The 23,291-nt window shown below is 41.7% G+C and overlaps 1 protein-coding gene across 1 annotated transcript in view; it reads right to left on the bottom strand.

Moving 5' to 3' along the window:
• The window catches only part of LOC106090060 (GTP-binding protein Di-Ras2), a 227,016-nt gene that overhangs the window by 142,615 nt on the left and 61,110 nt on the right, over positions 1-23,291 (bottom strand). The window contains exon 3 of the mRNA XM_059368615.1: positions 19,584-19,693. Coding sequence (XP_059224598.1) covers positions 19,584-19,693 — 110 coding nt within the window. The remainder of the gene's footprint in view (positions 1-19,583; positions 19,694-23,291) is intronic.

Raw genomic sequence — 23,291 nt, 5'->3', positions numbered from 1 at the left:
GCGGCAGATCGTTTGAATCAGCCATATTTCGAAGACTTTCAAACGAAGTGACGAAGTTAGTATACCTCAATTTTATGGTGAAAAACACAAATTACGTAAAATTTAAGCAAAGGTCATTTGTAACACTCATGCAACCTCTGCGAAAAAAAGTTAAAGCCAGCATTTAGGTGAAAGTATTTTTGCACAAATTTACTGCTGAAATTACGTTTAATTTTAAGTAGGGCAATGGGGTAGGCTTTCATTTGCAGTAGTTGTTTTTTTTTTTTGCTATCTCAACATTAGGTGCAAACACTTACGAAAGTGCACATAAAAAACTTTTGTTTTGATTTATTACGAAAGTAGTTAGAACTTTATTGCAAAAAAAACGAATGTGTTGGCTGTAATTCTGTGCCAGATTGTTGATAATAGTTCACTTATAACAATGGTTAATGGACAGATTTCAACCGAGGCATGGCAGCGAGTATATCATGTCGTTTAGTCATTTCGCAAGAAGCAGGAGCAAGAGGCCAAAAGGAGGTTCATGGTTAACATTTAATGCGAATAGTAAACAAACTGAGAAACTTTGTGGCAAAAAGCCAATTATATACTATACTCGTATATACTAGTTTCGGGAAAAAACAATTGAAGAAGTTAAAAAAAGGTAGGAATCCATTTATTATACCCACCACCATTGGATAGAAGGTATATTATTTCATCATTCTGTTTGAATACTTTAAAATCGAAATAAATAGTTTTGATTGTTGTAAAATTCTAAGATGTTCAAAGGATCTTTTGAAGGACCCTTTGAATAGCAAAAAAAAATATAAAATCTTGTCGAAAACAATGAAATTTTTAAAATTCTGGGGTGGGTCTTACATTTTCTGGGGGCTGCCCACCCCCCAGTACCCCTACGTATATGCCGATATGGAGGTGGTCAGGCATATCTAAATCTGGACTGATCTGGCCGTAATGAACAGGGATATAGAGAAGCATAACACAACTCGCTATACCAAATTTCAGGGAAATGGGACAATAAATACGCCTGTTATTGGCCCAAGACCTTAAATTTAAGGTCTTGGGTCGGTCAAAATGGCAGTGAACAGGGATTTCGAGGAGCCTAACACAACTTTATGCACAAAATTTTAGCGAAATCAGACAATAATGCGAGTTTTATGGGAACAAGACATTAAATCAAGAGATTGGTTTACATTGCCACTATAGCCAAATCTGACCCGATCTGAGCCAAATAAAACAAGGATTTCGAGGGCCCTGACACAATTCACTGACCCAAAATTCAAAGAAATCGGACAATAAATGTCCCTTTTATTGGCCTAAAATCTTAAATCGAGAGGTCGGTCTATATGGCAGCTATATCCAAATCTGAACCGATCTGAGACAAATTAAACATGAATGTCGAGGGGTGTAACGTAACTCACAGTCCCAAATTTCTGCGAAATGGGATAATAATTGCGGCTTTTATTGGCTTAAGACCCTAAATCGAGAGATCGGTCTATATGGGAGCTATATCTAAGTATAGTCCGATCTCAACCATATTCAGATCTGCTGTCGGGACGCTCAAAACAACTCACTGTTTAGAGTTTCGAATGTTGGGAGGTTTAGAACAACTCAATGTTGTGAAATTTTAACGAAATCGGGCAATAAATAAAGCTTTAATGGGTTTCAGACACTAAATCGGTATATATGAGAGCTATATCTGAATATAGTCCGATCTGAACCATATTTGAGTCGGATGTCGGGAGACTTAAAACAACTCAATGTTTAAATTTTCAGCGAAATCGAGTAATAAAGATTGGTCTTTACTGCAGCTATGTCTAAATATCGTCCGCTACCGTATTTGGTTCGGATGTCGGGAGGCTTGAAACAACTCGATAATAAAAATTTCAGCGAAATCGGTTAATATATGCAGATTTTATGGGTTTCAGACTCTTAATCGGCAGATCGATCAATATGACAGCTATATCCAAATATAGTCCTGCTTGGCCCGTTCAATAACTTAACCTGCATGCAGAAAAAAGACGTATCTGGGCCAAATTTCAGCCAAATATTTAAATTTTTGAAAACTGTAGAGAGATTACAGCAGACAGACGGACAGACACACGAACATCGTTAAATCGCCTTTTTTTTGACGGATCGAAATATATCAACTTTTTAGGGTCGAAAATGGATATTTCCATATGTTGCAAACGGAATGACTAATTGAATATACTCTCTATCCTATGCTGGTGGGTATAACAACTTCGGATGTTGAAGAGCCTAACACAACTCACTGTCCCAAATTTCGGCAAAATTGGACAATAAATGCGTTTTTTATGGCCACAAAACCTAAAACCGAGAGATCGGTCTATATGGCAGCTACATCCAATCTGGTCCGATCTAAGCAAAATTAACGAAGGATGTCGAAGGGCCTAACACAACTCACTCCCCCAAATTTCAGCAAAATCGGATAATAAATGTGGCTTTTATGGGCCCAAGACCCAAAATCGGAGGATCGCTCTATATGGCAGCTATATCCAAATCTGAACCGATCTGGGCCAAATTAACGAAAGACGTCGAAGGGCCTAAGACAATTCACTGTCCCAAATTTCAGCAAAATCGGATAATAAATGTGGATTTTATGGGCCAAAGACCCAAAATCGGAGGATCGGTCTATATGGCACCTGTATCCAAATCTGAACCGATCTGAGCCAAATTGACGAATGATGTCGAAGGGCCTAACACAATTCACTGTCCCAAATTTCAGCAAAATCGGATAATAAATGTGGCTTTTATGGGCCTAAGACCCTAAATCGGCCGATCGGTCTATGTGGGGGCTAAATCAAGATTTGTCCAATATATCCCATTTTCGAACTTAACCTGCTTATGGACAAAAAAAGAATACCTCAATATCTCTATTTTTAAAGACTGTAGCGTGATTTCAACAGATAGACGGACATACGGACGGAAATGTCTAGATCGTCTTAGATTGAAGAGCCCAACACAGCTCACTGCCTCAAATTTCGGCAAAATCGGACAATAAATGCGCCTTTTATGGCCACAAAACCTAAAACCGAGAGATCGGTCTATATGGCAGCTACATCCAAATCTGGTCCGATCTAAGCAAAATTAACGAAGGATGTCGAAGGGCCTAATACAACTCACTCCCCAAATTTCAGCAAAATCGGATAATAAATGTGGCTTTTATGGGCCCAAGACCCAAAATCGGAGGATCGCTCTATATGGCAGCTATATCCAAATCTGAACCGATCTGGGCCAAATTAACGAAAGACGTCGAAGGGCCTAACACAATTCACTGTCCCAAATTTCAGCAAAATCGGATAATAAATGTGGCTTCTATGGGCCTAAGACCCTAAATCGGCCGATCGGTCTATGTGGGGGCTAAATCAAGATTTGTCCAATATATCCCATTTTCGAACTTAACCTGCTTATGGACAAAAAAAGAATACCTCAATATCTCTATTTTTAAAGACTGTAGCGTGATTTCAACAGATAGACGGACAGACGGACGGAAATGTCTAGATCGTCTTAGATTGAAGAGCCCAACACAGCTCACTGCCTCAAATTTCGGCAAAATCGGACAATAAATGCGCCTTTTATGGCCACAAAACCTAAAACCGAGAGATCGGTCTATATGGCAGCTACATCCAAATCTGGTCCGATCTAAGCAAAATTAACGAAGGATGTCGAAGGGCCTAATACAACTCACTCCCCCAAATTTCAGCAAAATCGGATAATAAATGTGGCTTTTATGGGCCCAAGACCCAAAATCGGAGGATCGCTCTATATGGCAGCTATATCCAAATCTGAACCGATCTGGGCCAAATTAACGAAGGACGTCGAAGGGCCTAACACAACTCACTGTCCCAAATTTCAGCTAAATCGGATAATAAATGTGGCTTTTATGGGCCTAAGACCCAAATCGGAGGATCGGTCTATATGGGGGCTGTATCAAGATATAGTCCGATATATCCCCTCTTTGAGCTTAACCAAAAAAGGAATCTGTACAAAGTTTCACCTCAATATTTCTATTTTTAAAGGCTGTAGCATGATTTCAACAGATAGACGGACAGACGGACGGACATGTCTAGATCGTCTTAGATTTTTACGCTGATCAAGAATATATATACTTTATACGGTCGGAAATGGATATTTCGATGTGTTGCAAACGGAATTACAAAATTAATATACCCCAATCCATCGGTGGTGGGTATAAAAATTTTATCGTAAACAAGGTTAAGTTAGGTTAGGTTTAAGTGACAGTCTGTCACGTTTAGACGTGTTCGTGCATTGTGATACCACAGGAACTGAATATGCCTTCTAGTTCCTACCATTGAACCAACCAGATCACTTAAAACAGCCCAAAAACTTTAGAATGTTCAGATCAGCTAAATCAGACAGGCTCTCGAAGAAATGAGAATCTAAAGTGGAACTCCTTCTGACAGCCAGAGCGGGATACACACACAAGGCGCTCTATAGTCTTTTCTTCCTCGATGTCCGCACAGATTCTGCAAAAGTTGTTACTGGTAACCTCCAGTCTTTCAGCATGTTTTCAGATTAGATAATGACCTGTCACGACGAACACAATGACTGAATGTCCGTTCTAGCCAGTGACAGCAAAGCGGTAGACCTCTTCAAGTCTAGATAAGGCCACATAGGTATGGAATGCTTACAGCCCCCTCTTTGATGATTCGTTGTATTTCGGGCCTGATCCTGAAAACTTAGCTTACATGTCGCTAGAGTATGCCACAGATTCCTGTATCCTTGGAATGTGTAGGGTAGTTCCTAGTCTCGCAAGATCGTCAGCCTAACAATTCTCTGGGATATCTCTGTGGTCCAGCACCCAGAACAGGTGAATTTTGAACTGTTCAGCCATCTCGTTGAGAGATCTGTAACAGTCGAGGGCGGCTTTTGTGTTAAGAAATGCGTTTCCCAGGGATTTAAAGGCTGCCTGGCTATCTGAGAAGGTATTTATGCCAATCGTCGTAAACAAAATCCCAATGCTTTCCATAAATCGAATTTACTTGTGGAAAAGTAAGTTCGTTAATGGCTAATGAATTAATTTTTGCGTGTAAAAAAATGGTAAGTACAGAATTTGAGCACAACATCTTTATTTTTCAAGAATGTAGTTTGGTTTCAACAGACAGACGGACGGACGGATTTTTACTTTCTTACTTACTTTAGTTGGCTATGACAGTATATTTCTTCCACTAGCCGAACGTAGAATAGCGTTCCAAGCGCCTTGATCTTCTGCGCTCATTTTAAAATGTCTCACACCAAAGTTTCGAGGTGTCTCCTACAACTTCATATTTCCATTGGGCTTTTGGTCTTCCCGGTTTGCGTGTACCACAGAGTTTGCCTTCAAAAGACATCTTTGCTGGAGCTTCTTCATCCATTCTGACAACATGACCTGGCCAACGCAGCCGTTGTATTTTGATGCGTGTAACTATGCTATCGTGATGCGTGTAACTATACAGCTCATGGTTCATACGTCGTCTATATTCTCCGTTAACGCAAACTGGTCCATATGTTTTACGAAGAATCTTTCTCGCAAATACTCCAAGCACTGCCTCATCTGCTTTCACAAGTACCCATGTTTCAGAACCATATAACAGCATACGTAGTATCAGTGTCTTGTATAGTGTAATCTTAGTCTGCCGAGAGGTGGCCTTGTTTCTAAATTGCTTACTTAGTCCAAAGTAGCATCTGCTTGCCAGTATTATTCTTCGCTTTATCTCAAAACTGGTGTCATTCGTTTCGGTTACGGCGGTGCCAAGGTAGATAAAGTTAATGACTGTCTCAAAGTTGTGGTTCCCAACATTCTCCATTTTCTTTATCTGGTCGGTTGTGCAAGGCTTTTTGGGAGTTGAAACCATCCATTTCGTCTTATCTCCATTTACTGCCAGACCCATTTTCACTGACCCTCTTTCGATTCGTTCAATGGCTGCAGTTACTAAATACTTCCGGTGACCGCCCTATAATATCGATATCGTCGGTATCGGCGAGTAGCATGTGTTCTCTTGTGATTAGTGTGCCATATCTATTCACAACTGCATCTCGTAAAATCTTCTCCAGCAGAATATTAAATAGATCACACGATAGGCTGTCTCCTTGTCTGAAACCCCGTCTGGTATTAAATGGTTCGGAGAAATTCTATCCTATTCTTACTGAGGAACGTGTATCTGCAAGTGTCATCCTGCAGAGTCTTATCAATTTTGCAGGGATACCAAACTCAGACATGGCTTGAAATACCTTTGAACGTAAAGGAGTATCTAAGGCGGCTTTGTAGTCAACAAAGAGATGATAGGTGTAGATTTGTCCTTCTCGGGCCTTTTCCAGGATTTGGCGCAGTGTGAATATCTGGTCTAGGGTGGATTCACCAGGTCTAAAGCCGCAGGGCCCAATTATCTCATTGACTTTAGGTTTTAATCTTTCACACAGTGCGCTCGAGAGTATCTTGTATGCGATGGGGAGGAGACTGATTCCTCTGTAGTTGGCACATTCCGTCTTGTCTCCTTTCTTGTGTACGGGACATAATATGCTGGGGTTCCAATCATCAGGTATGCGTTCTTCTAGCCAGATAAGCTAATGCATACGCCTTATCAGCATGTCGCCTCCGGTCTTAAATAGTTCAGCGGGTAACCCGTCGGCTCCTGATGCCTTGTTGTTCTTTAGTCGGGTCACTGCTACTTGGACCTCATTCTGACTAGGAGATAAACATTCTATACCATCATCAGGAATTGGTTCTGATTTTTAGCACAATCAAAATCTCTACGTTATAAGGTCCGAATTGGATATTTCGATGTGTTGAAACAGAATGACAAACTGAATACGAGTATAATCCCGTCCTTCGGTGGTGGGTATAAAAATCCTTTAAATTCCCCCAAAAATCATTTTACGTTTCGCCCCTCTCAAAAAAGATAGTATTTCAAATTGCACCAATGTGTGCATAATGCCATTTGAATTAACTTTGTTGTGATTACAGACGCCATACCTTCTCATATGGGGATTGTTGCATTGAAAATTAAAATTGATTGCATGCATGAGTATCTTATTTACCCTAATATGCATTAGAATGCACATAATCGCATTTGGAGTAGAGGAAAAAAGCAAATAACGCAACAGCAAATAGTGTATCGAAAATAAGCGTACAATGATTTTGTTCAAATATTCACACATGAACCAATTTTTTCCCCTACGCAATTTTCTTCGAATAAGCTATCAATAAGCTTCTTTTAGCATATATGCGTATGTATGCATATGGTTTGCTGTAGTTCAAATTATGTTTTATTTGATTTGCTTCTGCCAGTGATGCTAACGATGGTTGGGATAGTTTTTTTGTGGCAGTTTGCCATCAAACTCAGTTTGACGTTTTCGTCCATTGTGATACCACAGAAACAGAAGAAGGAAGATACCTTCTAGTTCCTACTCTTGATCAATCCAGATTGCTTTAAAAAGCACAAACACCTGCGAATGTTAACATCCGCTCAATCTGACAAGTTCTCAATGAAACGAGAAACTAAAGTGGAACTTCCTATGACTGCCAGTGCGCAACACACATAGCAGATGTTCTAGTCTCTTTTTCCTTGGCGTCCTCACAGCTTCCGCAAAAGTCGTTAATGGCGACCTTTAGCCCGTTAGCATGTTTTCTGATCAAACAGTGACCTGTCATGGCGAATACAATGACTGAGATATCCGCTGCAGCCAGCGACAATAAAGCGGTAGACCTCTTCAAGACTAGATAAGGTGTCACATTATTTTTGGAATTCTCACACTCCGCCTTTGTGGCCATCTATTATTCGTTGCCCATCGGGCCTGATCCTGGTGACTTAGCTTACATGTCGTTAGAGGTATACCCACAGATTCTTCTACCCCTGGAATGTGTGAGGTAGTTCCAAGTCTCGCAATGCTCGTTCGCTCCACAATTCCCTGGGATATATATGTGGCCCTGCACCGAGAACAGGTGAATTTTGAACTGTTCAACCATCTCGTTGAGAGATCTGAGACAGTCGAGGGTGGTCTTTGAAGTCAAAAATACATTCTTCAGGACTTTAAAGCCGAATATAGGGGATGTAGGAAAGCCACAGATCTGATTGGTTTAGACTTGGCAAAATTCAGCCTTTTGGTTAAAGGTAGTGAGCTAAAATGTGCCACGAGTTCACCTGTGGAACGGAAAAAAGATAGGTTGTCGGATAACCCGGAAAAATTAAAAAAATAACATTGAAACAAGGAAGAAGAATAAAAATGGATCCCCCCCTATGTTGACCACTCCCGCAAACGTTTTAAGGACTTTGATTTGGTTATCTGCACCTTGATTTTCCGCACTCTTTATAGAGTGGGTGAAGTAAACGCACTGGCGGTTTGGAGAAATACAGGGCAGATATTACCGCCATACAGGAAGTGCTATGGTTCGGGAAGGGCTTCAGAACAACACTGTGAGGTGACGTTCTATATTTTAGCTGCTATGAAACGAAGCATAAATTTGGTTAGCGGAAGACTGAAACACCTTGTTTCCAACTGTATTTCGGTGGATGAGAGGCTACCTACAATCCCCATAACGGCGAAATTCTTCAACGTCAGCCTTATTTGGGCCCATGTCATGACGGAAGACAAGGACGCATAGATCAAGGGTATTTTTCCACAAGGGCCTATGACCGCTGACCCGCCCATTACATTAAAATCGTTTTGGGAGATTGTAATGCGAAAATAGGAAAGAAAAATATTTTTGGCCCAAAAGTCGGAAAATTTAGCCTACATAAAGAAACTTCCGATAATGGATTAGGGCTAATAGACTTCGACGCGGCAAGGAACGTGGGAGTTAGCAGCACTAGATTCCAACATCGAAGGATTCACACAGCCACATGGCTATCACCTGATCAAAACACGAGAAACCAAAAAGATCTTGTTGTGATAGATGTAAGATATTCAATCAATATGTTAGATGTACGATCGATCAGAGGGGCGAACATCGATTCGAAACATTACCTTGTTGCAGCAAAGGTTCGCACACATCTTAGTGTGGCCAGAAACGTACGGAAGCTAATCATCGGAAAGCTGCAAACACATCAGGTAGTAACGGCGTACTGCACTCGGCTGAGCCAAATGCTTGATGAAAGCACTCCCTCTCCCGAAAGTATAAGCAGCGCAATGGAAAACCATTGCCCAAACTATGGAAAGAGCCGCCAAATCCGTACTTGGGTGCCAAAATCCTTTCCCAAGAAACCTATGGTACGCGCAGGAGTGTCAAAAAATTACTGTAGCCAAGAATGCGGCATATAATCAAAGTCAGTTAAAGTCATTGGCAACGGACCAGATTAAGAAGAGGTATCGGGAGAAAAGTAGAGAGGAGAACGTCTCTTACGCAAAAAGAAGGAGGAAATGGAAAGACGTGAGTGTGAGCGAATCGAGATGTTCAGGAGCCAGAATGAAGTCAGAAAAATCTACCAAATAAATAACGTAACATCGAACCAATGGCTTTGGTACAGGCACATCCTCAAGCAGTGAAAAAGGAGGCAATCTGATAACTTCTACAGATAGTGTGCAAAAGATATGAAAAGAACATTTTACCCAACTGCTAGTGTCCGACGATGGTGACGAAGAGGATTTCGCAGAACTAATCCCTGATGATGGTATAGAATGTTTACCTCCTAGCAAGAATGAGGAAGTAGCAGTAACCCGAATGGTGAACAACAAGGCAGCAGGAGCCGACAGGTTACCCGCTGAACTATTTAAGACCGGAGGCGACACGCTGATAAGGCATATATATCAGCACGTCTGCGCAATTTGGCTAGAACACATACCCGATTATTGGAACCTCAGCTTACTATGTCCCGTACACAAGAAAGGGGACAAGATGGTATTTGCCAACTACAAAGGAATAAATCTCCTCCCCATCGCATACAAGATTCTATTGAGCATACTTTGTAAGAGATTAAAGTTTAAAGTCAACGAAATAATTGGGCCTTATCAGTGTGGCTTAAGACCTGGTAAATCCATCATAGATCAGATATTGGCACTGCGCAAAATCATGGAAAAGACTCGAGAAGGACAAATCAATACCTACCATCTTTTCGTTGACTACAAAGCCACCATGCAATTACTTTTTGGGATATTTCAGACCATGTCTGAGCTTGCTATCCATGCAAAACTGTTACGTCTTTGCAGGATGACGCTTTCAGATAGACGCTTCTCAGTTAAAATAGGAAAGAATCTCTACGAACCGTTCAATTTCAGGTTTCAAAGGTTTCAGACAGAGAGACAACCAATCGTATGAACTCTTTAATATCGTGCTGGAGAAGACTATACGAGATGAAGATGTGAACAGGTACGGCATACTCTCACAAGAGAACACATGCTACTCGCTTGTGCCGACGACATCCATATCATAGATCGGTCACCGCAAGCAGTAGCTGCAGCCTTTGAAAGAATCGAAATAAAGTCAGTCAAATGGGTTTGGCAGTAAATGGAGAAAAGACGAAATGGATGGTATCAACTATTAAAACGCCTTGTACAAAAGATCAGATAAAGAAAATGAAGAATTTTGGGAACTACAACTTTGACATAGTCAGCAACTTTATCTACCTCGGCACCGCCTTAACCGAAAAAATGACACCATTTTTGAAATATAGGAAGGATAGTATTGGCTAACAGATGATATTTTGGATTAAGTAAGCAGTTGAGAAGCAAAGCTACCCCTTGAAAGACGAAAATTACATTAAAAAATAAACTGATACTACCCGTGCTGTTGTATAGCTCCACAGCACGAACTGTAAAACGACGATAGCAGAGTTAAACGCATCAAAATTCAACGGATGAAGAAGCAAAATGAAAGAAGTCCTTTAAAGGCGATCGATGGAAAGAAAAAGTGGCGGGAGACACCTCGAAATTTGGTGTCAGAGATTTTAGAAGCAACGCAGAAGATCGATTCGCTCGGATCGTTTTTTTATGTTCGGCTTATAGGACATATGTTCTATCACAGCCAACTTAAGTAAGTAAGTAAGACATAAATATTAAGTATGAAGTATATGAATTTGAAATCTCTAACGACTCATATCGATAAGAAGTATCTATGCAGTATCTATCAATCGTGATTTTGACAGACGGACGGGCGGAGACATATATATATATATATATATATATAGATATATATATATAAATATAAATATATATATATATATATATATATATATATATATATATATATATATATATAAATATATATATATATATATATATATATAAATATATATATATATATATATATATAACAAAATTATATCCCAATTAGTTATATATATAAATATATATATATATATATATATATATATATATATATATATATATATATATATATGATAAGACCAATACTTACATAAGCCTCAGTCGTGTGGTGCACTGCGATAGTGGAAAAGTGCAACGTTAGGGTAATACATGTGCAGAGAAAATGTTGTCTTAGCATAGGTGGATCGATGAGGACCACACCCGCTAGAGCACTGGAGACTATTCGAAATATCCGAGCCATAGGCATACAGATTATGTGTGCGCCAGCCATTGCGGCTATGAGACTTAAGGCGACGGGAGAATGGAGAGAAGATAGGTGCAGGCCATACCATCGCGGTATAATCGAGACGACAATAGGAAACCTGGAAGGAATGGAAGAGGTCTCTGATCAGATACCTGAGAGGACACTTGAGGTCGAGTGCGAGGCACTGATGAAAAAGGCACAGTCGTGGATTGACGGAACCATGTTAGAAGAAGATCATGGAAGATCATGTTACACCAATCATGATCATCATGGAAGATCATGTTACACCAATGGATCAAAGCTAGAGAACAAGGTGTGTACCATCCTGCAGCCAGAGATCGGGGCTGTTACGGAATGCATGAGGTGGTTTGGTGTTAACTCGAGGACGTCGAGTGTGAACATCTTTACGAACAGTAAACTGCGCATCAAGGCAATAAAAACCAGGGGCAAAAGGTTACAGTCTTGGAGTGTAAGAAGGAGAGAAACGCATTCTCTGAGGATGCCACGATTCGCTTTGTTTGGGTGCCGGGATATAGCGGAGTAAGAGGGAATGAAAGTACAGACGATTTGGAAATAAAGGCCAGAGGACAGCCGTCATTAAAATTGGTTAAAGCGAAGCCATTCGTGTCTACGCAGTCCGACTTAGGGGCGTGGGCTACGAACGCGAAACAGTCGGTAGGAATACGAAACAGCCGGTAGGACGGCAAAAATTTTATGGAGTGATTCGGATCGAGAAAAGACAAGGCTATTGCTGAATGGAGTAAGAAGGAGATCAGTATAGCTTTCGGTATCACAACAGGACACAGGGCTGCTAGCTCATTTATGCAAAATCGATAAGGCAAGTGATAGCATGTGTAGGGCATGTGGGGAAGATGGCGAGACGTTGTAGCATTTCCTATGTCAGTGCCAACAGGCAACGGTACTTAGGAGAGGACACAATGCCAGATAAAAACCAACTTAGGGGTGTGGCATGGAGAAGAGTTAAGGTTTTTCTAAGTGGCACCGAATTCCTTTAGTATTTAGAGCGCACAACTAGCCGATTACTAGCTAAGGTGTATGTCCATAGCGGCACGGGGCGGATTTAAATCTGCTTAAACATCCGAGAATCGGGTCAAGTAGGGTCCCGATAGGTACATAACCTGATATAGCTGCCATATTAACCGATGTGCCTGATGTGACTTATTGAGCCTTTAACGGCGCAATTATTATCCGATTTTGCTAAAAATTTTCCAAACTTGTTTTATCTGTTCCATCCAACAAATATGCTTAGTATCATCCAAATCGGTCAATCGGCTGATATAAAGGGTGATTTTTAGCTGTTACTTTTTTGGCAACACTGGTTTAAACTGCTCACACACGTTTTGTGTTTTGTTTCACTGTCACGCATTTTCAGTTTTGTCCATAATTTAACCACGAATCGTCTTATAAACGAACAACGCTTGCAAATTATTGAATTTTATTTTCAAAATGCGTGTTCTGTTAAGAAACTTCACCGCGCTTTTTCCATTGAACGGCGAAGCTCATTTTCGACTCAATGGGCACGTAAATTAGCAAATTTTTCGATTTTGGAGTGAAGATCAGCCAGAAGCATTGTGAGAGCTACCAATGCATCCAGCAAAACTTACAGTTTGGTGCGGTTTATGGGCTGGTGGCATCATTGGACCGTACTTCTTCAAAGATGATGTGAATCGTAACGTAACTGTGAAAGGTGAGTTCTGCCGTGAGATGATATCCCACTTTTTTTGCCCAAAATACAAGAGATTGACTTGTGTGACATTTGGTTTCAACAAGACGGTACCACATGCCGCACAGCACGCTTAACAATGGACACACTGAGAGACGAGTTCGGTGAACATTTTATTTCACGTTCGGGATCGGTCAATTGACCGCCTAGATTGTGTGATTTAGACTATTTTTTGTGGGGCTATGTTAAAGCTCATGTCTACACAGACAAGCCCGCTTCAATTAACGCATTCAAAGACAACGTTCGAAATGTTGAAAAGGATATGCCAAAATTGGACTAAGCGGAAGGACCATTTGAGGCACGGTCAACTTTTGCATGAAATAATCTTCAAACATTAATTTGTACGGTCCGTATTATCGGTTCAAATAAATATATGATGCATTTTTCTGATTTTTATTTTTTTAAAAAAAATTTCCTATAGCCCTTAAACAATCACCCTTTATAATTTCGAAATGTTGGAGGCCTCCACAGCGACGAGATAAGCAGGTCGGCCTATGACGTTCAACGCCTGGGTTCGTATCCTGGTAAGAACAACAGAAAAAGAAAAATTTCAGCGGCGAAATGCTGGTAACTTTTGTGAGGTCCCATGCCATGTAAAAATTTCTCACTAAGAGGTGAAGCTCTGCGGCAAGCCGTTCGACTATGAAAAGGTGGCCCTTGTCATTGAGTTTAAACTTGAATCGGACAGCACTCATTCATATGCAAGAAGTTTGCCCCTGTTCCATAGTGGAAAATTCATGGACAAATTTGCATTGCATTGCATTGTAATTTCGAAATGTTACAAACAGAATGACAAAGTTGGTATATCCTACATCCTATAGTCGTTGAGAGAATATAAAGAAATTTAAAATACAAAACTATTTAATTGCAATGCTTAATTGGTATGCTTGCAAAAGCCTCTATACCGAAATTTAAATTTGAACATTTCATTTCACTTGCCCTGAATGGCTACTTTCACATTGCCAGGCTCAAAACAAAACCGCAAAACGCAACCAAGAGTGCAAAATAAAAGAGAATTTTGTAAATCCCTTAATTTACTTTTGAAATGCCATGCCATAAAATGCAGTATAATTGCCGTGACGGCATGCAATAAATGCGACATTTTAGTCTCTGAGAAGCGGCCTTTTCTCCCCTCTGTACTGTGAAAAGTTTCTGTTGCACAAACCACAATGCCATGTGAAAAAGCGTTAATATTTCGCTGTTTTTTGCAGCTGCAATTAGACAATAAAAACCAAGCATGGACTTAAACTCGTAAAAAAGAACTTTCGCAATTATAAACACATAAGGCCAGCAGAATTTTGTAAAGGACTAACGAGGTCATAACATGGCATACGCAGAGGTGAGAAATGTAGAGAGTAACATTCATATTTCTCATAAACATAGGCATTAAGGAATGGGAGAGAAAAATTAACAAATCTAATTGCAAAGAAAACTTGATTTGGAAAATGTTGTACACAGGCTAGCAGACACGAAGTGTAACCAAATTCACACTGGCATATCTGCCACACAAGAAATTACTTTACTATAATCGGCTATGAGAGAAAATGTGTCCCATAAGCCGAACTTAGAATAGATTTCCCAACTCCTAGATTTTCTCCGCTGCGTCTCCAATCTCTGACACCCAGTTTCGAGAAGTTTTTAAACACTTGATCATTCCATTCCATCAGATTTCAACATAAAAATATTCACAAAGCCGCATGGCTGTCACCCGATCAAAACACGAGGAACCAAATTGATCACGTTGTGATAGATGGAAGGCATTCATCCAGCGTATTAGATGTACGATCGATCCATGGAGCGAATATAGATTCGGATTATTACCTTGTTGCAGCAAAGGTTCGCATCCGTTTGACCATGGCGAGGAAAGTACGATCTGACACTGCACGGAAGCTGGGCATTGAAAAGCTGCAAACACAACAAATGGCAGCGGCATACTCCACTCGACTGACCCAACTGCTTGATGAAAGCACTCCTTGCTCCGATGATATAATGGCGCAGTGGCAAACTATTGCCCACTATATGGAAAATGCCGCGAAATCCGCGAATTGGGTACCGGAAGCCTCCTCCAAGACGATCTGACACTGCACGGAAGTTGAAAATTGAAAAGCTGCAAACACAACAAATGGCAGCGGCATACTCCACTCGACTGACCCAACTGCTTGATGAAAGCACTCCTTGCTTCGATGATAAAATGACACAGTGACAATCCATAGCCCACTCCATGGAAAATGCCGCGAAATCTGTACTTGACTACCGGAAGCCTCCTCCAAGAAACCCATGGTACGACCAAGTGTGTCGAGATGCTACAGAAGCCAAGAATGCGGCAGATGAAGGAGAAGTATTGGGAGAAAAGGAGAGAGGAGAAACGTCTATTCCGCAGAAAGAAAAAGGAACTGGAAAGACGTGAGTGTGAGCCCATTGAGATGTACAGGAGTCAGAATGAAGTCAGGAAATTCTACCAAAGAATTAAACATCAAACCGATGGCTTTGGTGCAGGCACATCCTCCTGCAGAGACAAAGAAGGAAATATGGTAACAGACACAGATAACATGCTGAGAACATTTTACCCAACTGCTAGTGTACGACGTTGGCGGCGAAGAGGATACCGCAGAACCAATCCCTGATGATGGTATAGAATGTTTACCTCCTCGTCAGAATGAGGTCCAAGTAGCAGTGACCCGACTAGAGAGCAACAAGGCAGCAGGAGCCGGCGGGTTACCCGCTAAACTATTTAAGACCGGAGGCGACACGCTGATAAGGCGTATGTATCAGCTTATCTGCGCAATCTGGCTAGAAGAACGCATACCCGATGATTGGAACCCCAGCATACTATGTCCCGTACACAAGAAAGGAGACAAGACGGAATGTGGCAACTACAGAGGAATAAGTCTCCTCCCCATCGCATACAAGATACTCTCGAGCGTACTGTGTAAAGGATTAAATCCTAAAGTCAATGAGATAATTGGGCCCTATTTATGCGGCTTTAGACATGGTAAATACACCCTGGACCGGATATTCACACTGCGCCAAGACCTACCATCTCTTTGTTGACTACAAAGCCGCCTTCGATACTCCTTTACGTTCAAAGGTATTTCAAGCCATGTCTGAGTTTGGTATCCCTGCAAAATTGATAAGACTCTGCAGGATGACTCTTGCTGATACACGTTCCTCAGTAAGATTAAGAAAGAATCTCTCCGAACCATTTAATACCAAACGAGGTTTCAGACAAGGAGACAGCCTATCGTGTGATCTCTTTAATATCCTGCTGGAGAAGATTATACGAGATGCAGATGTGAATAGATATGGCACACTAATCACAAGAGCACACATGCTACTCGCCTAAGCCGACGACATCGACATCATAGTTCGGTCACCGGAGGTAGTAACTGCAGCCTTTGAAAGCATCGAAAGGGAGTCAGTGAAAATGGGTCTGGCAGTAAATGGAAATAGGACGATGTGGATGGTTTCAACTCCCAAACAGCATTGCACAACCGAGCAGATAAAGAAAATGGAGAAAGTTGGGAACCACAACTTTGAGACAGTCAGTAACTTTATGTACCTCGGCACCGAAACGAATGGCACCTGTTTTGAGATTAAGCGAAGAAAAATACTGGCAAACAGATGCTGCTTTGGACTAAGTAAGCAGTTTAGAAACAAGGCCACCTCTCGACAGACGAAGGTTACACTATACAAGACACTGATACTACCCGTGCCGTTATATGGTTCTGAAGCATGGGTACTTGTGAATGCAGATGCGGCAGTGCTTGGAGTATTTGAGAGAAAGATTCTTCGTAAAATATATGGACTAGTTTGCGTTAATGGAGGATACAGGCGATGTATGAACCGCTAGATGCATGACGACGATAGCATAGCCGCATAAAAATACATCGGCTGCTAGGTCATGTTGTCAGAATGGATGAAGAAGCTCCAGCAAAGAAGTCATTTGAAGGCAAACACGGTGGTACACGCAAACCAAGAAGACCAAAAGCCCGATGGAAAGATCAAGTTATGTGAGACACCTCGAAACATGGTGTCAGAGATTTTAGAATGAGCGCAGAAGATCGAGACGCTTGGGACGCTATTCTACGTTCGGCTAGTGGAACAAATATTCTGTCATAGTCAATTAAAGTAAAAAAAAGTAAGATCATTCCATTGGAGTGTTGGTCGTCCCGGTTTGTGTATACAATTGGGTTGCCCAAAACGTAATTGCGGATGTTTCATATAGTCGGCGTTGACAAATTTTTTCACAGCTTCTGACTCTGTAATTGCATTCTTTCTTCTGTCAGTTATCAGCTGTTACTTTTAGCTTGCTTTTGAAAAAAAGTGTAAAAAAGTATATTTGATTAAAGTTCATTCTAAGCTTTATTAAAAATGCATTTACTTTCTTTTAAAAAATCCGCAATTACTTTTTGGGCAACCCAATACTATTCTTGTCTTCAAAAGACTAGAGCTTCTGTATTCATTCTGACAACATGACTTAGCCAACGCAAAAACATGACTGAATGATTCTACCCAGATCAGCCCAGATTTGGATGTAGCTGGCATACTAACCCATCTCCCGATTTAAGGTTTTCAGCCCATAAAACGCGCATTTATATTCCGATTTTGCCGAAATTTGGGACTGTGAGATGTGTTAGGTTCTTCGACATCTTTCTGCAATTTGGCTTAGATCGGTCTAGATTTGGATATAGATGCCATATAGACCGATCACTCGATTTACAGTTAAGGCCCCATAAAAGGCGCATTTATAATCTGATTTCGTTGAAATTCAACACAGTGACTTATGTTAGGCTTTTCAACATTCGTGTCGTATATGGTTCAGATCGGTCTATATTTGGATATGCCTACCAAAAAGGCCAATTTTTTGTTCCGCAAAATTGAACAATGACTTGTTCTTATTTGATCACTCAATGTCCGTGCCGAATTTGGTCCAAATCGGACTATATTTTGATATAGCTGCTATGGGGGTATACATTTTGCATTTTTCACCGGATTATGTCGAAAGGTGGATTTCATATATACGCGAAGTGGTGAGACTAGCTGGGCCGGTGTGCTGCGCAGTACCCTTAAGTGATTGCGGCCCCCTTTTGACTTAGTCCAAATCGCACTCAACCCGTTTGGTATACATGTCTCCATGGGGCATAGTTTTGGGTTGGAGGGATCCCCCAGGAATTGAGCCAAATTTTTCAATATTGTCCTGATCGATCTACATGTCAGTTTGGGTGTGGTTTTTGCGGTGGACGTATAAGATCTCGATAACACCTCAGCTGTAACCTAGCTGAGTTATTTTTATCCGTTTTCAAATGGTAGATATGTAAGTGATTTTTCCGATTCTATCACACACTTACTACGCTGGACCGCAATCGTGATTTCCATGCACGGCAGAATGTAATGGGTTGCCCAAAAAGTAATTGCGGATTTTTCATATAGTCGGCGGTGACTAATTTTTCACAGCTTGTGACTCTGTAATTGCATTCTTTCTTCTGTCAGTTATCAGCTGCTACTTTTAGCTTGCTTTAGAAAAAAAGTGTAAAAAAAGTATATTTGATTAAAGTTCATTCTAAGTTTTATTAAAAATGCATTTACTTTCTATTAAAAAATCCGCAATTACTTTTTGGGCAACTCAATACATTTTCAGATCTTCCAAGCATGTTGCAAACGTATTGATTTAGACAAATATCTGCCTTAGCTCGACCCCAGCCTTGATTTCAATACACGGATGGAAGGACATCTTCAGATTGTCTAAGAATGTAAATAGCACCAAGAATGCAAATGCAAGTTTTCCCATGAACATTCAATTGTGGAACAGGGGCATAACGATGAAAATTCCCCCTAAACCAAGTTGAAAATTTCCCTGTTATGCAAATACGCTTCGAATTTTGCGTTTATCTTCAGCCCCCGATGAATCTTTCTCTTGCGCCGTTACATTAACATTGTGGAAAATCTAAGGTTATGCAAATTTATATCACTTTTAGCCTCATTGCATGTCTTTATGTCACACAAAATCCAACGGCAATGCAACAATTTAGAAAAATCCAATATCATGTCACACCCACCAAAGAGGCCTCCTCTTTCTTTGTGGAAATTGCAATAAATTTAAATTTATTACCCTTCATGCTAAGACCAGATGACTATTGTCGATTGAGTGTTACACAGAGGGACACCTACCTATGTATCTACCTGTCTGGTGTGGAATATTCTCTGCCGCAACATTCAACCGCAGCAATAAACACAATTTGTTACAAGACCAACAACAACAACCAGAAGAAGAATATAACAAACGGTAGTAATAGTAGAAGTAAACTTGGCTCAATCACTTACCTTAAACGTGGCAATTCGCAATAGACCCAGTCTGTTACCTCCTCCAGTTTGACCTCTCGGTGTGTTTTAGCCAAATCAGATTTATTGCCAGCGATTACTATGGGTATGTCCTGTAAGGATATAGGAAAGAGAGAGGGTGAGAGAGAGAACATCATCAACACAAACACATCAGCATACAAAGTATGGGGAACTTTATTGGCAGCATTTAAATAAAGTGTTGCGGGAACGGTTGGGTGGCTAGTTTTGGGGCATGTAACAAGTGGCAAGAGTTGCCATGTTGCTGTGCCCTTTTTAGATGATAATTTAAGAGAAAGCAAAACAAGTTTAAGTTTGGTCGGGCCGAACTTTGCATACCCACCACCTCCATTTATGAATCCTTAGCAGATATATTTTGGACCAACATAGGCGCGGACAATAAAGTGAAGTATTAGGGGTTTCAATAAGAGCGCTCCAAAAAGTTTTTTAAATTAAACAAAAACGGTTATGGATGTCAATGAAATTCTTTTTTTTCTGCGAAAGTACGTTCAATGCCATTATGTGTGGAACTCGATTTCTGTTTGCTTGGGATTTCTTTTCCACGGGAACGCTTGCAGAACCCCAGGCGTTGAATCTAATTTTCGACGGTTTTCAAACACAAATCAGCCGATACTGCTGCAATTTCGCTTTTGATAGAACGCCATTGTCCAAAAATTCAGCCAAACCAGATTAGACTTGCGCCCTCTAGAGGCTTAAGAAGTATAATCGAGAGATCGGTTGAAATGGAAGCCAGATCACGTTTTAGACCGATTCAGGCCATACTTGACACGCATGTTGGAGATCATACCAGAAGTCATTTTGGAAAATTTCAGACAAATCGGGTAAGAAATGCGCCCTCAAGAGGCCCAAGAAGTATAATCGAGAGATCGGTTCATATGGAAGCCATATCAGGTTTTAAACCGAGTCAAGCCAAGATTAGCACATCTGTTCACCATCAAAGAAAACGTCATATAATGAAGTTTTAGCCGAGTCAGATAAAAATAGCGCCCTCTAGAGGCCCAATAATTATAATCGGGAGATAGGTTTATGTGGGAGCTAAATCAAAACATGGACCGATATGGCCCATTACAATCCCAACCGATTTACATTAATAGGAAGTATATGTGCAAAGTTTCAAGCGCCTAGCTTTGGTCCTGCGAAAGTAAGCTTGCTTTCGACAAACAGATGGAAGGACACGAATGTCGTTTTCTACGCAGATGCCTTCCATCATGGCACAAACCTTCGAGTTCCAAGGCCCAAGGGTGAATACAATGTTTCTACCAACTCCCCCAAAGGGGGCGTCAGTACCAATTTGATCACACGTATTTGGAAGTGTTCATCTACCTGGTTAGGAACGAAGGACTTTTTAAAACTCCTTCCGATCAATTGTTGACGGCACCCGGTTGAAATCGCACCTCCATGCCGAGCTTATGCTCTACCCACGATTTGGGGCCAAACCACAGCCAACACGTTACACCCCACTGGGGTCTCACCATTGTCAGACTGGAACAGAAGTTCCAGGGGCTCTTGAATCTCATGGTACCGGATTAAAGCCATAAGGGACTATTACCAGTTGAACCCAAAACAGTTTCGGACTGGTCACCTAGGAAAAGGAATCGCTATAACAGGGGCTACGCCACCCATATCAGCTCCAACATGGGACTCAACAATCAACTAGGCCACTCTCAAGGGTGACCGATCACAACCACAAAAGCAACGGGAAACAACGATGGGCAAACACCGCAGCATCAACATGGCAAGGCAGTTGCCAGAACCTGTCACACGCAACACCAAATCACTCAGTCGCGCCAGTACAGCAACACCTCGTTATGGATAACTAGCGTGTATTCATACCTTGACGTTACACCCCACTGGGGTCTCACCATTGTCAGACTGGAACAGAAGTTCCAGGGGCTCTTGAATCCCATGGTACCGGATTAAAGCCATAAGGGACTATTACCAGTTGAACCCAAAACAGTTTCGGACTGGTCATCTAGGAAAAGGAATCGCTATAACAGGGGCTACGCCACCCATATCAGCTCCAACATGGGACTCAACAATCTACTAGGCCACTCTCAAGGGTGACCGATCACAACCACAAAAGCAACGGGAAACAACGATGGGCAAACACCGCAGCATCAACATGGCAAGGCAGTTGCCAGAACGTGTCACACGCAACACCAAATCACTCAGTCGCGCCAGTACAGCAACACCTCGTTATGGATAACTAGCGTGTATTCGTACCTTGATTCCCTCCTAATAAATACTTCCCGGGAAAAGGTGACCAGCCATTCAGCAGTCGTCTCGCCTTCAAGGACCCTATGAAATCACACACTCCTTCGTTAATCCCCATCGCGAGATCCGGGTGGTCTAGTACGAAGGTCGCGTAACGAATAGATTCGAGTTAATGGTCACCCGACCATTGACACTGTTCGTCAATGTAGTTCTCCACCTAGCATCAAAACGCTCCAAAAGGAGTGCCTTGATCCGCCTAACATACCCATCTGCCAGCTCAGAAGCAGAAAGCTAATCCTCACGCACTAATGAAATTCCCTTTTTCACACTAAACAGAACAGCCATGTAACTCAGGAGTAAATCAAGCGGGGGCGCGTCAGCAATACCTGTAGTGAATCTGTCGAAACTGTCCTATACCAAGGCAAGCAAACCAGCATTGCCACCCTCCGACAAGAGAGGATCTTCTTTCGTCCTAAGATTGTCGCAGCAATTCCGTGCAATACAGGCACTCCATAAGTTGCGCAAGCAACAAATAGACTCACCGCGAGTTTCCAGAGCAAGTCTGGAATCTCCTTCAACCAGGATGAGCAGGTCATCCGCATATGCACTGATCTTGAAGGACTCAGCGAGACGTCCCAGCAGGGGATCCATCATGAGGTTCCATATATATGGAGCACAAATGGACCCCTGAGGGCAGCCACGCTGAATATCCTTCCACACCGCATCGCTAGCACCGACCACGCAAGCTCTTCTATCTCAGAAGTAACTACGCCAGAGAGAAAGTTCCTGACAACCTATTTCGCCTAACCTCGTGAATACACTACGCCATGAAAGGTAATCAAATGCGCATTTGAAATCGACATATATGCCAAGGACATATTTGGCGCTTGATTATCTCACACTGTTCTGCACTTGGATCCAGGCATCCACAGTACTCTTTCCTCCTGAAAGCCGAACTGATACGGAGAAGAACCCTCCTCGTAGCCCTCCCTAAATCTTGTCACCATTATCCATCCTCTCCAATACTTTTGCAAGCGCGAGGAGACTGATGCCCCGATACGATCTTGGATTGCTCCTCAATCGATGGGGCGATTTCAGAAGGACTACGACTCGGGCACATTTCCACGCACGGGGGAAATAATCTACTTCAACACATCGTGTGAGGATCAAATCGATATGGTCAGGTATAGCCTTCCAGATGCTTTTACACATCTGTCCAGTCATACCGTCAGGTGACCTCCCGCCTCTAAGCCGGCAAACACTGTCCACTATCTCGACCCTTTCCAGACTTGGAGGAGGCACGATCATCTCCACACTGGGAGCCAGTTCGTGCTCATCCGCATCGGGAAAGAACGTTTCCATTAACACCCTACCACACTCGTTCCAAGAAGTACATTGTCCCCCACTCTAAAACCGCCCAGGTCACCCTGACTAAAACCCAGTTGCCCACCGCGCCGG

Source organism: Stomoxys calcitrans, chromosome 5, assembly GCF_963082655.1.
Source record: "Stomoxys calcitrans chromosome 5, idStoCalc2.1, whole genome shotgun sequence".
In the NCBI taxonomy this organism is placed as follows: Eukaryota; Metazoa; Arthropoda; class Insecta; order Diptera; family Muscidae; genus Stomoxys; species Stomoxys calcitrans.
Note: the sequence above shows the minus strand (reverse complement) of the source record. Positions and strands in the feature narration are given on the sequence as shown.